Source organism: Panthera uncia, assembly GCF_023721935.1.
Source record: "Panthera uncia isolate 11264 chromosome B2 unlocalized genomic scaffold, Puncia_PCG_1.0 HiC_scaffold_25, whole genome shotgun sequence".
Taxonomy (NCBI): Eukaryota; Metazoa; Chordata; class Mammalia; order Carnivora; family Felidae; genus Panthera; species Panthera uncia.
Genome location: NW_026057581.1, coordinates 10,440,773 through 10,458,347, shown reverse-complemented (window position 1 = coordinate 10,458,347; position 17,575 = coordinate 10,440,773). Strand labels below are relative to the sequence as shown.

Here is a 17,575-nt window from a genome sequence, read left to right as displayed (position 1 = left end):
GACGCTAGCCTTTGGACCATTTTCACCCAGCCTATTTTTGTGAAGTTTCTAAACAGTTGTTCTAAACGATTAAAAAAAATATTTTGTTGTATGGAAACCAATTTGACAATAAATTTCGTATTTAAATAAATAAATAAAAATCTTTAAAAAATATATATTTTGGATAACTTGCATAATAATGTTACTTACTAAGTGCTAGGTGTGTTTTACACACAAAGTTTATGTGAAAATCACTTCGTCCTGTCCTTCAACTGGCTGTGGTTTGGCTGTGGTTTAACTGTGGTTTGGAGTTACCCATGACCCCTCTTATCTTTTACATGTAATGATGGAAAATACAATTTTGACTTTGTTTCTACTGATGGTTCAGGTCATTTGTGTCCCTTTTCTCATTGAACTTGATTTTTCTTCGGGTGGTCTATGTCATTTTCACTTTCTTAAATTTAAGCCACTTTGAAAAGTCTAAGGTTTTCTTTAGAATGAGCTTGTTTTTAGAAAAATAGTATGTTTGTCATTGAAAAATTGAAGCAGTATAGAAAAGAACAAAGATGATAGCAAAAAACAAATTCATTGAGTCACCATCATGAAATAACCATTGTTAGATGAGGTTTATTCAAGAGTGTTCCCACATCTGTGCAAAGAGAAGGCCTGGTTGACAGATACCTTCATACTGAGGAAAAGTACTCTTGCTGGTTTTATGTTAAATGATTGCATTTCTTTATTCTTTAGTCTTTATTTTTTTAGATTTTGAAAAAAATTGTATTTTTAGGTAATCTCTACACCCAGTGTGTGGCTCAGACTCAACACCCCAAGATCAAGTGTTGGACGTTTCACTGACTGAGCCAGCCAGGCACCCCTAAGTGATTGTGTTTAATTCAACAAAACTTAAAAAAAAGAACAAGCCAAAGTGAAAGAAGTTGCTGAACATGGGATGATTATTTCTTCATCACAAGGGATAGTAGTTTCTAGAAACCCCCTAAACGGTTAAGATAACACACAATGAGAATGTTAGGAGGTTGGAATCGCTGTTGTTTGTTTGTTTATTTTTGAGAAAGAGAGAGAGAGAGTGCCCACGAGCACGAGTGGAGGAGGGGCAGAGAGAGAGAGAGACACACACACACACACACACACACATACACACACACACACACAGAATCCTAAGCAGGCTCCAGGCTCTGAGCTGTCAGCACAGAACCCAGTGTGGGGCTTGAACTCACAAACTGTGAGCTCATGGCCTGAGCCAAAGTCAGACACTTAACCAACTGAGCCACCCAGGCACCCCTCTTCTTAACCAACTGAGCCACCCAGGCTCGCCATTTTAATCATAAATGTCATAAAATGGCATATTTTAATCTTAGATGTTACAAGTTGACACCTGGCCATGAAAGGGGAGAAAAGCAAGTTACATCACACTTCAGTCCACCTCACCTTTTCCTTGCTCCTAATTCTTGTTAGTGTTTTCTTGTTTGGTTTTATTTTCTAGTTTGCCTTGTTGGAGTAGCTGTTGTGTTATTTATTTTCTGTAACCATAATTCCTCCGCTGTTTACTCTTGGTCCTGTGTTTCTGTGGCTTTACTGCTCTCCATGATTTCTTTTAGCACGGTTCCTTCTCTCCTCACATCTTTATTTTGATTCATCACATGGTTGGAAATATTTTAACACCAAGTCCTTTTTCTCAGTGGAGCTCAGAGGTGTCAGATTCCTTACGTTTTTGAAAATGTAATTGTCTTTCTCTCCTCCTGCTTTCCAGCGTCTTAAAGTTCAAGGTTTTATGGTCTTCTTAAATTCCAGCTTCTAACTATGGTATCGCATTTTCCCAATCTCCTTTTTCTCTCCAGAGATCTTCCTTTGAGACCCATTGCTGTAGTCTCAATTGATTGCCATCCATAGCCTGATCTTTTGAAATATTTATTTAAATGGTGTTTATTGACCCAGAGTCACTTTGGTCTTCAGCTCAGTATTCTGTCAAGGACAAAGTCTGGAAGGGTTTATTTGTAAAACAACATTAAACAGAATGGTAGCCAGCACCACATGCTGTTTTGGAGCTTGCTTTTGTCGGTTTATATCTCTTAAAGATGCTTCTGTATCAGTGGATAAAGATCTCTTTTTTCTTAAAGACGGCATAATACAGTCCACTGAATGCATGAATCCTGATGAATTTAGTTTGATTAAAGGGTATGTGGGTGACTTTTAAATGTTTACTGTTACTGACATGCTACAGTGAATAGCTTTGTATCTATGCTGTTTTCAGTATATTTGTAGAATCATTTCCCAGAAATGAAGTTTTTTTTTTCTTTTTTTAATGTTTATTTGAGAGAGAGAGAGAGAGTGTGAGGAAGGGTCAGAGAGAGAGAGGGAGACACAGAATCCTCAGCAGGCTCCAGGCTCCGAGCTGTCAGCAGCACAGAGTCCGACGTGGGGCTGGAACCCACAAACTGCGAGATCATGACTGGAGCTGAAGTTGGACGCTCAACCGACTGAGCCACCCAAGCGCCCCAAGTTTTGTGGGTTTTTTTTTTTTAATGTTTATTTTTGAAAGAGACAGAGCATGAGGGTCTGGGGGGGGGGGGCGGCCAGAGAGAGAGGGAGACACAGAATCTGAAGCAGGTTCCAGACTCTGAGCTGTCAGCACAGAGCCCAACTTGGGGCTTGAACTCGAGAACTGTGAGATCATGACCTGAGCCGAAGTCGGAAGCTTAACCGACTGAGCCAAGTGTCCCTAGAAATGAAATTTCTGTGTCAAAGTATATACGGTCATTTTATTGTGAGCTAATGCATAGATATGAAAGAGGATTTATAATGTTACGTAAGGAACAAAAAAGCAAAGCAAGCACTCAGGTACCCAGCATCCAGTTTTAGAAACAGAGCCCTTCCAAGGCCTCTGTAACTCCCTGGGTGCCCCTCGGTAGTTACCTTTCTCTTCTTCCCCTGCAAGTATTCTGCAGTATTCTGAATTCTGCATTTACTATTCCTCTGCTTTTTGTTGCAGAGTTAAATTCGTATTTATGAAACTAAAACAACGTGTAAAGTGTTCTGTGTTTCTGTACTGGTTATAAATTATGTCGTATGGTTTGTATTCCTCTGCAACTTGCTTTTTCACATGCATCCATGTTGATGCTTAAGCTCTGGTTCATTAATTTTCCCTGCTGTGCGGTCTTGCCTTGCATAAATCTACCTACCACAGTGGATCTGTTCTCCTGTTTGTGGATGTGAGGATTGTTTCTCGTTTTGGGTCTGTTAGATACAGCGAGCATTCTTGCACATGTGCAAGAGTTTCTCTGGACTATATTCCAGGGGCCAGATTTGCCGGGCCATATGGGATGCCAATCTTCAGTTTATTTGGGTAACTTTCTTATTGAAGTATACCTTGCAAACAGGCAATGCCCAAATCCAAATGCATAGCTCACTGAACTTTCTCAGAGTCCCCCTTTAGCCAGCTCCCAGTGAAGAAATCCAACACTTCTCAACCCCTCAGAAGCCCCCCTGCACCCCCTTTCGCTCATACCCTCCATCCCAACTCACAGTCCTGGCTTACAACACTGGACCTGTTTTGCTGGCTTCTGAACCTTATGTAGATGGACTCCTACGGTATGTGCTCTTCTGGGCCTGGCTTCTTGGTCCCTGTTATGTGTGGGAGCGCGTCCATGTTGTAGCGTGTGCTTTGTGGCTCGTTCCTCCTGATCGCCGTGTAGTGGTCTGCTCTTTGAACGTAACACACTTTATTTATTCTACTCTTGATGGACTTCTGCGTTGTGTTTAGTTTTTTTCTATTACGGACAGTGCTCCTTTGAACATTTCTGCTACGTCTGTTGGTACACATGTGTGAAGGTGCCTCTCGAAAATCTGGCGGGGTTTGAATCGCTGGGCATACAGCTTGTATGTCTTAAGCTGTGAGAGAGGGTGCCCAGTTATCACGCATTTAAGTGTTGCCTATTTTGTCAAATCGCTCTCTAGATCATTCTCGTCCTTTACCTTTCCACCTGGGGCATCTTTATGGGAGTGGCTGGGTCTCCCGCACTCTCACTCCTGCGGTGTTTTATCACACTTTTTGCTTGTGCTAATGGAGTAGGTGAAAAGGGGTGTCTTACGGAGGGCACATTCACACACCTGTATTTTGTAAGCAAATCTAGTTAACACTTGGTTTTCTCTTTTGCAGCCTGAGACCTCAGATCATTGTTGCCTTCCAGAGGATCTAGTGAGTATCTGTGCACGTCCTAGACTACAGTTCAGTGTGCCTTTGATGATAAGTACTGAATAAGTCAGTGACAATAACGGTTTTATGAGTTTCTCTTTGGGTGCCGATCAAAGGCTTTTGATCTGACGTGACACCTGTATGATGGACATGTCAGCAGTAGTGGTAACATGGGTGCCCCCCCCCACCACCTTAAAGAAAGAGAAGTAATTCTGTTGCTCTGAGTTAAAAGGGAAGGAGCTGATGGCTTGCCTTAGTACAAGCATCAGCCTTGTTATACTGGTTTCTTGTGGGTGACTTTGTGACCTTATCTCCATGTGAATCCTTCCAGGGAAAGAACAAGAGGCCCGTAATTTGATGGTCTTGGCCCACATTCAGCCACGAGAGTATTCTTGTGTGTTCTGACCTCTGTGTAACTGCTCTGTCCTGTCCCTGCCCACATAGGGGAGGGAAGCAGCATTTCCTGCAGGCGAAGCCTCCTCATGTTTCAATTATGGATCCTTGCTACCCGAGCTGGCAGTCTCCGTGGCCCATACAGCCCGGTCCTATGGCTGTTTCAGAAAATGACTTTTTACATTTCTGAGTTTCTAAAATTCTGAGATCCTGAGTTATTCTGCATCTCAGGAATACAGGGGTGTTACTTTGCAGTTTTTCTACATGTCTGAAAGTCAGGAACTGTGACTGATTTTTAGACCAAGGGAGGATTGACACCTCTTAAATCTACTTGAAATCCATTCTGTTATATAAAGGGGTGTGTGAAGCACACGCCTATTTTTAATAATTAATTTTACCCTCAAGCATTTCCATAGGAAAGCAGTGGCCCAAATATTTTCTGGATTCAAGGTAGACAGGATGAGATTATAGATAGAAAGGAAAAAATGACTGCAAATATAGTTGCAGTACCTTATGGATCTGTCTCCTGACATCAGACCCTTTTGCATGCAGAACAATCTGAAACTTTAGGACAGAGGCCATATTCTTGGGATGTAAGAACTTTAAAAAGTTTGGAAGAGATTGGGCCACCTGGGTGGCTCAGTTAAACATCTGCCTCTTCAGCTCAGGTCATGATCTCAGGGTTTGTGAGTTTGCACCCCACGTTAGGCTCTGTGCTGAGTGTGGAGCCTGCTTGGGATTCTCCCTCCCTGCCTCTCTCCCTCTCTCCCTCGCTCCCTCCCCCTTTCCCTCTCCCTGTCTCTTCCTCCCCTCTCTTCCTCCCCCTCCCCTGCTTGCTCTCTGTTTCTTTCTCAAAATAAATAAAAATAAATTTAAAAATAAAAGTTGGGAAGAGTTCCCAGATTTGACCTGCCAGTTACTTGTGTTTGGCTAAGAGAGAGTCAGGAGCAGCTGCTTGACCCCGGTTCTATTCCTGTGGCTTTTAGGGTCACTTTGAAAGCAGGCTGTGAACTGTGAGTGCTGTATAAGCTTCTGAGAGCTGCTGTAACAAATGATCATAACCTGAGTGGCTGATGGCCACAGAAGCCTCTTGTCTCCTAGTTTCAGAGGCTATGAGTCTGAGATGAAGGCCGCTGTCCCCCTGAAGGCTCCAGGGGAGCATTCATCCTGCGTCTTCCAGCTTCCAATGTTACAAGCCACCCTGGGCGTTCCTTGGCTTGTCCAAGTATCACTGCATTCTCTGCCTTGTGACCCTCTTCCTGTGTGTCTCCCCATCCCTGTGTCTCTTTTCCTCCCCCCTTTTTTTTTAAACTTTTTTTTTAAGTTTATTTATTTATTTATTTATTTATTTTGAGAGAGAGAGAGAACAGGACAGGCAGAGAGAGGAGGTGAGAGAGAGAATCCCAAGCAGGCTCTGCACCGTCAGCACAGAGCCCAGTGCGGGGCTCTAACTCACGAACAGTGAGATCAAGACCTGAGCCAAAATTAAGAGTCGGAAGCTTAACTGAGCAACCCAGGCGCCCCTCTTCTCCTCCTCTTATGTGGCCGTTAGTTGCAGTGAGTTTAGGGCTCACTCTCCTCTAGTGTGACTGATTACGCTTGTCAAGACCCTGTTTCCAAATAAGGTCACATCCTGAGGTTCTGGGTGGACACAGACTTTGGGGGAGCACCATTTAACCCAGTGTAGTGGCTACTTCATTAACTGTGCTAATCGATTCACTATGTCAAGTACGATTTCTTCTATGGCATGTGTAGTGAAAGTGAGAGCTGGGTACTTGATGGTACCCAGTTGTCAAGGGTACATCAGCCGAATGGTGATGGTGCATCAGCTGAATTCTTGCCGCATGTCCAGGAGTGGCCACTGTGCCGAGTGGATGCTCTCGGAACGGCAGGATGGGGTGCTGGTGCATCAGTTGCTGTTGGAGCGGCTCACATCCCAGGGCAGAGGCTGGTTGGAGCACCTTCACGTCAGCTTCAGGGGGCAGAAGGATTGGGAGCAGGTATCAGGGTGGCAGGGCCCCTCTTGGGTCCTCAGTTCACCAACAGCTGCAAGACCCAGGAAGCAGAAGAGATTGGGAAGAGCTTGGGTTCATGTTTGCTGGGGCACTTCCATTCTGACCTCTGCGCGGTCCATGTGGATGGACTGTCAGGGTCTGAACGCTCCGTGTCCTTTCTCCTTGGGGTTACGCTGGGAAGGAGTCCCCAGAGGCCGCCCTGGTGTGTCAGGGAGGGAACTGAAGTTTCTGTGCTTTTTCAGTGCAGCACAGGCAGGCCGCAAGGGTAGCCTTGAGAACAGATTGCAAATTGAAATGCCTGCAGGGGCTGAGCTGGTACAGCCAATGTGTGAAGCAGCTGGGAATAATTTATAGGGGGTGTTGGGGCCCTTAGTAAACTGAAAAATGCTTGTCCCACGCTTGGACCCTGTGAAAGGTGAGGGGCAAGCAAAAGGCATCCGTGGACCGCGTTCGCCCTCTGGACCTCGAGTTCACAAACCCCCACTTGATGGCAGGTAGCATCTGCTCAGAGCCTGGAGAGCTGACAGCAGAGGGTCCCTGAGCTCAAGGTTCTCCTGTGTCAGATTCTTAGAATTCTTGGAACATACATTCAAGATCATGTTTAGAAAAGGCCGTCTGACACAGGATTGGAGGCAGTGTCGCTTTAGAAGCCAAGTAAATGTGATTTTTAGTGCAATAGTCATCCTGCAGATGCTTCGATCCGATGACTCCATATGTTAAATCAGCTCTGGAATGCGATCACATATTTTAAGGCCAAAAATAGCTGCTTTTTTCATTTCTACATTTAGCATCTTATTTTGATAGTTGTAGTGTACTCCTCCCTCTGAAAGTTTTTAGTACCTTCTAGCAAAAAGGAGTAATGCTTGGCTGCTTCTCAGGAGAGCTGTTTTTTTCTGCCTAGTTTCGTAATTTCCATTATCTTCCGATCCTAAGTAAAAGGGGGCGGGGGGTAGATCATGAATGATTACTGACCAGAGAGAAGTTTCTTGTGTCAGACTGAAACCTGAGCTTGCAGCGTAGTGGACTGTACTGACTCTTACGTTACATGTAATTATGCTGCACAGATAATAACGTACTGGACGCAGCTTTATTTGGTGTTGGCGGTTGGGGGTGTTGGTGTTTGAGGGGCACAGGAGGAGGCTGTTGCTGTGCTTCTGAAAGAATTCTGTTAGGAAACGCTCTCTCCGTGGACCCTTGGCTATTTTTTCTTTTTTTTTTAATGTTTGTTTTTGAGAGAGAGTGTGAGCCGGGGAGGGGCAGAAAGAGAGAGGGGACTGAGGATCCAAAGCAGGCTCTATGCCGACAGCAGCCAGCTGATGTGGGGCTCGAACTCACAAGCTGTGAGGTCATGACCTGAGCCGAAGTCGGATGCCCAGGTGACTAAGCCACCCAGGCGCCCCGACCCTCGGCTCTTTTTGTTTCTAAATCGGAGTGTGTGGAACTCTGGTGTAGGGTGGTTGAGTGTGAGAGGGCCGTGGGTGAATGACGCACAGCGTCCTCTGTCCTTGGCTGGGTCTACACGTACGGTTCTTGTCTGCCATTGCGCCTCTCTGTCTTATCTGCCCCGTTTCAGAGGGTGTCGGAAGTTTCCAACCACTGGTGGTACTCCATGCTCATCCTCCCTCCTCTGCTGAAAGACAGCGTGGCGGCACCCCTGCTCTCTGCCTACTACCCCGACTGCGTGGGCATGAGCCCCTCCTGCGCCAGCACGCACCGCGCGGCCGGCAGCACCAGCCCCGGGAAGCTGGAGCCCTCCAAGGCGGCCCCCTCTGCGCCGGGTGAGAGCCGGTCGTGGCCCTCCCTGCTTCCCCTTCCCCTCTTTCCCCGGGCACGTGTGGGCGAGCAGAACGCAAAAGACATTTTCTTAATGTGTGTGGCCTGATAGAAGGCCCCTCATTATTTCATGCATTTAGTTATGCCGTGGCTCAGTTGTATCATTTGTGTAGATCGTGCAGTTAATTTCCCCTCCATAGTGTGAAGTCTGTAACACCCGTCCAGGAATTGTGTCTACGGAGTTGAAGGAGTAATTTTTATTTATTTTTTTAACAACATTTTCTTTTTATTTCTTTTTTTTTTTCCTTTTTTACATTTATTTGTTTTTGAGAAACTGAGTGAGACAAAGTGTGAGCGGGGGAGGCAGAGAGAGAAGGAGACACAGAATCTGAAGCAGGCTCCAGGCCCTGAGCTGTCAGCACAGAGCCTGATGAGGGGCTCAAACCCACAAACTGTGAGATCATGACCTGAGCCTTAGTCGGACGCTTAACCGACTGAGCCACCCAGGCGCCCCATCTTTTTTGTTTTTTTTTTTAACGTTTATTTATTTTTGACAGAGAGAGAACGAGTGGGGGAGAGACAGAGAATCCCAAGCAGTCTCTGTGCTGTCAGCACAGAGCCCGATGTGGGGCCCAACCTCATGAACTGTGAGATCATGACCTGTGCCAAAGTCAGCTGCTTAACTGACTGAGCCACCCAGTCACTCCAAGGAGTTTTTTATTTGAAATTTAGGTGGCTACATAATTTGAAGATAATGCAAACTTGGGCATACTGGAAGATAGTTTTAACTGTATGAGTCGCCCTTCTTTTTTTTTTTTTTTTCCTCTCTCCCCAGTCTCTCTGCTTCTAATGAAGCCATTGAAAATCTCAGCTAAGTGATCCACTCTTGAAAATAATCTAAAACATCAGGTCAGGCCAGACCTGCTGTTGACCGTTTACTTTAAATGGATCTTTAAAATTCTCTACTGGAATTCTTAGTGTACAAGGAACAATTTTAGACCTTCCTCTGTCTGGACACTAACAAACTTCATGTTTGGTGGTGCAAATAGATTTTGACCTGGAAGCATTTTTTTAAAGTTTTTAACCAAATAACACTGGGCCCTCTAAAAATGTGGAGGTGGTCAGAATCAAAGCTGAAGTGATAAATCCCAGGGTTAATGAAGGTCCAATGAAACAGGCTTGCAAATGCTATATGTGGGTATGGGCATTTGTGAGGGACAGTTTGTGAATTGAAAACCTTAAAATAGACAGACACCCTTTATTCTAGGAATTTATCCTAAATTAATTATCGAAGTAAATTATCAAATGTGAGTCCAAAGATTTATATTGCATTGTTGATAATAGTGAAATAATTAGATGAAAATTCAATGTGCAGCAATGGGGGAGTGGTTAAATCATGGGAAAATACTCTCTGTCCATTGAAGTCATGTTTAATGACATAGGGACAATGTTCTTGAAAGGCAGATTAGGAAAAAGCATTTTTTTCTGGCTTTAGAAAAAACTAAGTACCTGTTATATTAATAGTCTCTGTTCATAGAAACAGCACTGAGGATAGATTATCCCCGTAAATGTTACCCCACTGTTCAAGGATTCTCAGAGGAGTCAGGGATTGATACGTACCTCTATGAACCTATTCATTGTTTTAAAATTTTTTAATGTTTTATTTATTTTTCAGAGAGAGAGAGTGGGGGAGGGGCAGAGAGAGAGAGGGGGAGACAGAAGCCAAAGCAGTTTCAGGCTCTGAGCCATCAGCACAATACCTGACGTGGGGCTCGAACTTACAAGCCGTGAGATCATGACCTGAGCCGTTCAAACCGCCTGAGGCACCCAGGCGCCCCATTTTTTAATCAGAAAAATTCCAATGAGTTAACATCTATTTCCATGGGGAGTTCACGTTCACAGAGTTTCAGTCTTACAAGATACAGAATTTCGGGGGATTTGTTGCACAGCAATGTGAACGTGCTCAACCTGGTTGCACGCAACACCTGAACTTGGTGAAGGTGGTCGATTTTATGGCAGGTGTTGTTACCCCAGTCAAAACTTAAAAAAAATTTTCCATGCCATGGAAATTAAATTTGTGAGGAAAGAATGGGGAAAATAGGTAGTTCGTGTGTATTTCATCGGCTGGACAGAGGAAGCAGGAAATTTATCGTAGGACAGACCATGGCGCTTGCGGTTTGGTCTTGCCCTGGCGTTTCCCTGGTTTGGGTTTGGAAGTTACGGCCGTGGGATTTGCCCGTCTGTGTCTTCTGTCAGCTCCAGGCATGAACCGGTACTTCCAGCCTTTCTATCAGCCCAACGAGTGCGGTAAAGCCCTGTGCGTGAGGCCAGACGTGATGGAGCTGGACGAGCTCTATGAGTTCCCAGAGTATTCCCGAGACCCCACCATGTACCTGGCCTTGAGGAACCTCATCCTCGCGCTGTGGTACACTAACTGCAAAGTAAGTGAAGGGACGTGAGCTGACGCGTGCGGGTGGAGGCCGCCCTGGGAAGAGAGGGGCTGCGATAGCCGTGGGGCGGGGCGGGGGGGCCTTCTAGATCGGGGATTCTCCACCTGCGCACTGTGGACATTTGGGTGGATGGTCTTTGTGTGGGGGGCTCTCCCGGGCACCGTAGGATGTTGCGCGGCATCCCTGGCCTCTGCCTTCTAGATGCCACTAGCTCACCCCTGGTCGTGACCATCAGAGGTGTCTCCAAGTATTACCCAAGGGGTGCGAAGTCTCTGTATCCTGAGAACCACCACTTCAGATCATATCAGAACTCTTGACTCTAGTGAGTGCGTGTATGGCGCAGAGTTGGTTCCGAGCGCGTTCCGCTGTGAATGCCAAGAGGAAGAGAAGTAAAACATTAAAGACTGTATCATAAACCCCCGGAGGCAGAGAGTCTTAACATCGTATTATCCTCCAACGCGGAGACTAGTGAGTGCTTTGCTGTTTGCTGGGACTGAAGAGATGTCAGGGGCCTCACGCAGCACCTACCTGGAAAGGGGCGAGGCTAAATGAGAAGGGAATATGAGCTTCAAAACAGCAACAACAACAACAACAAAGGGTTTCCTAACCCTAATATTTTTCTGATTAATTTCTTCAATTGTTTGAGGAACTGCTGAATCCAGAACCTTTGGCAAGACTGCCAAATTAATCTTGATTAAAGAAAGATATTCCAGGGGCGCCTGGGTGGCTCAGTCGGTTAAGTGTCCGACTTCGGCTCAGGTCATGATCTCACTGTTGGTGAATTCGAGTCCCACGTCCAACTCTGTGCTGACAGCTCAGAGCTTGCTTTGGATCCTCTTGTCTCCCTCACTCTCTGCCCCTCCCCTGCTCCTTCACACTCCCTCCCTCCCTCCCTGTCTGTCTGTCTGTCTGTCTCTCGCAAATATTTAAAAGAATAGATACTCCAATTCCACCCTGGTATCTCACTGGGTTAGAATCCAGTATGAGGTGGCCTGATTAGGTTATGGCTGTTACTACAACTTATATGAATTATGTAAGTGGGTTAGACAAGGCAGACTTGTTCATTTCCTCCCAGCAGGCCTGAGGTAGATGCTCAATAAACATTTGCTGAACTGAACAAAATTGTGGTCAGAATTTCCTGTAAATAAGTTGCAAAGATACACTTTTCAGAAAAACAGTCTTGGATTCATTTTTCTTCACGTTTCTTTTCATTTGACTTTGAAAATCAATTGATACAGGTGAAGAAGCTTACGGAAAAAAATCCTGAACTTATCAGCCTGGATCTATTTTAATATTTAATAAAATAGTATGTATTACCTATGTTTAATATTTTAGTGGGAAAACACATATATAGAGGCTATGAGTCAAAGATTTTGAAATCATTTTTATTTTCATGAAAACAAATTTCTTTACCTTCTGCAGCATCGCAAGCCAATGTTATTTCTTGAATACTTTGAGCATGCACTTGACCCTTGAACAGTCTGAGCGTTAGAGGCATTGACTCCATCCCCTACCCACTCAAAAATCCACATACAACTTTTGGGTCCCCTAAAACTTCTAATAGCCTACTGTTGACTGGAAGCCTTACCAGTAACGTAAGCAGTTGATTCACACATGTTTTGTATGTTGTGTGTATTGCATAGTATATTCTTAAAGTCAGCTATAGAAAATATTATTAAGAAAATTGTAAGGGGACGCCTGGGTGGCTCAGTCTGTTAAGTGTCTGACTCTTGATTTCAGCTCAAGTCACGATCTCGTGGTTCGTGAGGTTGAGCCCCGAATCTGGCTCTGTGCTGACAGTGTGGCGCCTGCTTGGGATTCTCGCTCTCTCCGCCCCTTCCCCCACTCGCTCTCTCTGTGTGTCATGACACTGGGTCAAGGCTACGTTAATCTTGAATCTTTGAAATGTTCCGAGACCTTGCCAAAGTTGGGATGAGTAGGGAAAGGCAGTGTCTTTTGTTCTTGTTTATTTATTTTGAGGGAGAGAAAGGGGGCATGTATGCGGGGGAGGGGCAGAGAGGGGGAGAGAAAGAATCCCAAGCAGGCTCCAGGCCGTCAGCACAGAGCCTGACATAAGGCTCGATCTTACGAACCTTGAGATCATGATTTGAGCCAAGATCATGAGTCAGACGCTCAACCTACTGAGTCATCCAGGCGCCACTCTCCCCTTTTTAAACAAGTTCCTAAATCTGTCCCCTCATATCAGTGATGAGAATCCAGCTTTTCTGCCAGTACCAGTGGCAGTGTGGGCTTCAGCAGTGGCCCTTGCTGTGTGGTTTATTGAGTCAAGAATGTATTTACGATGTGGTCAGCCCACGCTCCCTCTAGCTGTCCTTCTGTGGGACGGGAGAGGATTAGGAGAGAAAATGCAAATTGCTGTATCTTCCTTTTGTCCCTTTCTTCTTTTTGTCCTTCACAAGGCAAACCTCCCTCTGATCTTACTATATCTTAGTGATACCTGATGGACTCATATACCCTGAAAGGTGGTTTTTTTTTTTTTTTAATTGTAAAATGCAATGTAAAATTTACCATTTTTACCTTTGAAAACGTACAGTTCAGTGGCATTAAGTAAATAGTGTTATATGATTGTCTCCATATCTAGTTCTAGAACTTTTTTGTTACCCCAAGAGGAAAGCCCACACCCATTAGGCAGTGACTCTCCATTCCTCCCTTCCCCCAGTACTAGTCTGGCAACCACTAGTCTACTTCCTGTCTCTGTAGACTTGCCCAGTGCGGTAGTTTATATAAATGGAATCGTGCAACATGTGGCCTTCTGTCAGTTGCTTCTTCATTTAACATCACGTTTTCGGGGTTCATCCATGTGGTAGCAGTCATCAGAACTTCATATCATTTTTTTTAATGTTTTATTTATTTTTGAGAGAGGGTGCATGAGAGGGGGAGGGGCAGAAAGCGAGGAAGACAGAGGATCCGAAGCAGGCTCGTTGCTGACAGCGGTGAGCCCAACATGAGACTTGAACTCACAAACTGTAAGATTATGACCTGAGCCGAGATCAGAGGTTTAACCGACTGAGCCACTCAGGCACCCCAGAACTTTCATTTCTTTTTATGGCCAGATAATATTCCATGTATGGGTATACCCCTTTTGGCTTATCCATTCATCCGTTGATGGACACTTGGATGGTTTCCACCGTTTTGGTAGTTTGAATAGTGCTGCTGTGAGTTTTGTTGGAACCTACGTTGTCAGTTCTTTTCAGTGTATATGAGTGGAATTGCTGGGTCATACAGTCATTCTGTTTAACTTTTGGAGGAACCAAGAGTTACGTGTTGTATTTGTTTTAACAGCTTGGTTTTGTTTTCAAACACAGGAAGCTCTTACACCTCAGAAATGTATTCCTCACATCATCGTTCGGGGTCTCGTGCGCATCCGATGCGTTCAGGAAGTGGAGAGGATACTTTATTTTATGACGAGAAAAGGGCTCATCAACACGGGGGTTCTTAACGTCGGCACCGACCAGCGTCTTCTTCCTAAAGATTACCACAACGTAGGTGACTGTTGCTTTAACGGGGACACCATCCACCACCATGATCAGTGTTAGCATGCAGATACTAGTGAATACTAGTTAATGATACTAGTAACAGCCACATCATCACCACAGAAGTTATAAAGCAAGACGTTTGTAGAACGTGTGTTGCTCTGGGGAAGAGTGTCAGGAACTGTAAGGAGGAGGGGACTCCTTAAGACCAGTACTTCCGGGTTCTTTAGGAAAATAGCTTTCTGTGAACATCAAAGAAATGTAGATGAGCTAACATGGCTTGGTGGTTAGTACCTTCTAGACAACTAACAGGGTATATTGTTTTATTGTTTTCATTTCTCTAATTGGATCCTTCCCCCTCCCTCCATTTTTAATTTATTTTTTATTTTTTTTATTTTTAAAGAAATCAGTCATCATTATCGGGGCTGGTCCAGCAGGATTAGCAGCTGCTAGGCAACTGCATAACTTTGGCATTAAGGTAAGATTTTGGGACATGAAGTTGATAACAGATGGTTAACCATTCCTTTGGTCCAGATTTTCTAAGATTTAGAAACCAGTTTCTGATTTTAGCGGGCAATTCTAAATGCACTGTATCTTTGTATCTTTAAAATCTTTGCAATTGGTTCTAGAAAAGATAAAAAAAATTTTAGAATTGGTTTAATAAAAGAAAGAGTTTAGACAGCTTTACACAGGGTTTTAGACTCCTAATGAGGAAGTCAGAAGAGATTCTGTGCAGGTATGAAAGCAGAAATTTTTCCCAGGTGTTATTGACACTATAGAGGGGACATTGGGAAAAAGTCTTTGTTTTTGCAATAGCTTGAGACAGCTAATAGCAGCTTAGAAGTTCACCATTTCTTGTATAAAAGTTTCTGAAACACACAATGAAATTTGCATATATTTTCTTTTTTCGAGTAACCTCTGTCCTCTGTGCCCAACATGGGGCTTGAACCCACAGCCCTGAGAATGGAGAGTTGCATGCTCTACCAACAGCCAGCCAGGTGCCCCTCAAAGGCACACTTTGACTCTCACTCTGAGAAACAAAAATCCCTGCTTTTGGAAGCAAGATTGGATTAATCTGTTGTTGAGACAGAATTGCATGACTTTAAAGTGTGCTCCACCTGTTTGAGGCAGCTTGCTTCTCCAAGGTAGGGTAGTTTTTACCTAGTATGTGGCCATATTCCAATTCAAAAGCCAAAATAGAGACTGTTAGAAAAAAAATTGTGCAATTTAGAATCTAATTTCTATTAGGTTCATTCAAATTAGCCATCCCCTTGATTTCTGTGACTTTTTAGGTCTGACACTTTCCCCTTTTTAAACACTTATTTTTCAAGGACTTTGGTTTTCAGTAAACCAGATATGAAAATCATCTTGGTAGAATTGAATTAATCTTCACTTTTCTCTGGCTGAAAGAAATGACAGCTTTTTTTTTTTTAATTTTTTTTTTAATGTTTATTTATTTTTGAGAGATGGAGACAGAGTGTCAGAGGGGGAGGAGCAGAGAGAGAGGGAGACACAGGATCCAAAGCAAGCTCCAGGCTCCGAGCCGTCAGCACAGAGCCCGACACGGGGCTCAAACTCACGAACCGTGAGGTCATAACCTGAGCTGAAGTCAGATACTCAACCAACTGAGCTACCCAGGCGCCCCAAGAAATGATAGCTTCTTTTCCATGGTGTCTCTTCTGCTGGAAGAGTTTCTGAGATGAGAAAAGGTTTCAGTAGCCATGTCTAAGAGCCGTTTCCCTCAGTTGAATGGAAGACGTTAAGTCTTGGATTACATTATGTTGCTAACGAAACAGAAGAACCTGAGTTGGTTTTATAGGAAGTGTGTTTACATTTCAAAATCTTTTTTTTTTTTTAAATGTTTTATTTAGTTTTGAGAGAGACGGAACATGAACTGGGGAGGTGCAGAGAGTAGGGACGACAGAGGATCCAAAGCAAGCTCTGAGCTGAGAGCAGACAGCCGGATGCAGGGCTTGAACTCACAAACTGTGAGATCATTACCTGAGCCGAAGTTGGACGGTCAACAGACTGAGCCACCCAGGCGCCCCTCAAAATATTTTCTTAATGGCGTTAAGCTAGGAAGTGTTTTAATTGATCATTTATTCCAGCATCAGATATTAGGGCCAAGATTTCTTGTTTTTACTTAGAAAATTTACAGATTATGTTACAGGGGAGATTATTAACATCCAAAGTCTAGGGTGCCGTCTTTAATGTCCTGCCTTCCTCTTATACTGAAAAAGAATCTAGAAATGGGTGGGTCTGTGTTAATCTGAATGAAATCCAAGAAAGAGGGTAGGGAGGGTAGAAATTTGGCTATAGCCTTGCTTGTTGAAGAAAATGAGGAATAAAATATTCAGAGGACTCCACCTGTTCTCTCCTTTCTTTTGCCGGGTGATAAGACAGACTCTACAGAGACCACCCATCCTTCTCATGGTCAGGAAAGAGAGTCTCCTGAGTAACCTAGGAGATGGCTAACTTGGGGAACCTCCTTGAGCAATTTGAAAGAGTGTTTTCCGGGATCCAGAAGTGGAATGGGTGGCCTTGAACTGCATAGGATTCCCATTTGCCCTGGGTCACTGCAGCCCAGAGAAGTGTAGCACTTACAGCCACAGGGCTGTCACCCACAGCCCCTCCTGCCCTCAGAAATTTGGGGGAAGTAGAGGCACCTGGCTGGCTCAGTCAGTAGAGCACACGACTCTTAATCTCAGAGTTGTAAGTTCAAGCCCCACATTGGGTCTAAAGATTACTTAAAAATAATTTTTAAAAAAATGTTAAAAAACGCAGATTCATCTAAGCCCTTAAAAAGAAGAAAAAAAGAAAGAAATCTGGGGGGAGGTAAAATCGTCTGGGTATGGGGCCAGCCTGCTTAGATCAAGCCCACGAGGTCATCGTTGGGTAGAATGACATATGATAAAAAAAAAATAATAATGTTTATATTTTGAGAAAGAGCACAAGGAGGGAAGGGCAGAGAGAGAGAGAGGGAGACACAGAATCTGAAGCAGGCTTCAGGCTCCAATCCCGATGTGGGGCTTCCACTCACGAACCATGAGATCGTGGCCTGAGCTGAAGTCAGACGCTTAACCTACTGAGCCACCCTGGTGCCCTTGTTTTTTTTTTTTTTTTAATAGTCACATCTCAGGGACATTAAAGCCCATTTGCAATGCTAAAGGAATTTTGCTACATACGTAGATGTTTCATAGGACAAAATCACTGCATTAACCTAGTTTCTTTTAGTGCTTTTTAATTTGTGGGATAGTATTT

General features: G+C 44.2%; 1 protein-coding gene across 6 annotated transcripts in view; it reads left to right on the top strand.

The window, feature by feature from the left end:
* KDM1B (lysine demethylase 1B) overlaps positions 1 to 17,575 on the top strand; it is a 68,712-nt gene that overhangs the window by 24,147 nt on the left and 26,990 nt on the right. For all 6 annotated transcript variants that reach the window (XR_007463083.1, XM_049654990.1, XM_049654989.1 and 3 more), the window contains 5 exons: positions 4,154 to 4,192; positions 8,171 to 8,375; positions 10,627 to 10,811; positions 14,147 to 14,323; positions 14,718 to 14,792. Coding sequence is in view for 5 of the 6 variants with exons in the window: in XM_049654990.1 (XP_049510947.1) it covers positions 4,154 to 4,192; positions 8,171 to 8,375; positions 10,627 to 10,811; positions 14,147 to 14,323; positions 14,718 to 14,792 (681 nt within the window). In the remaining variant the exon portion in view is untranslated. The remainder of the gene's footprint in view (positions 1 to 4,153; positions 4,193 to 8,170; positions 8,376 to 10,626; positions 10,812 to 14,146; positions 14,324 to 14,717; positions 14,793 to 17,575) is intronic.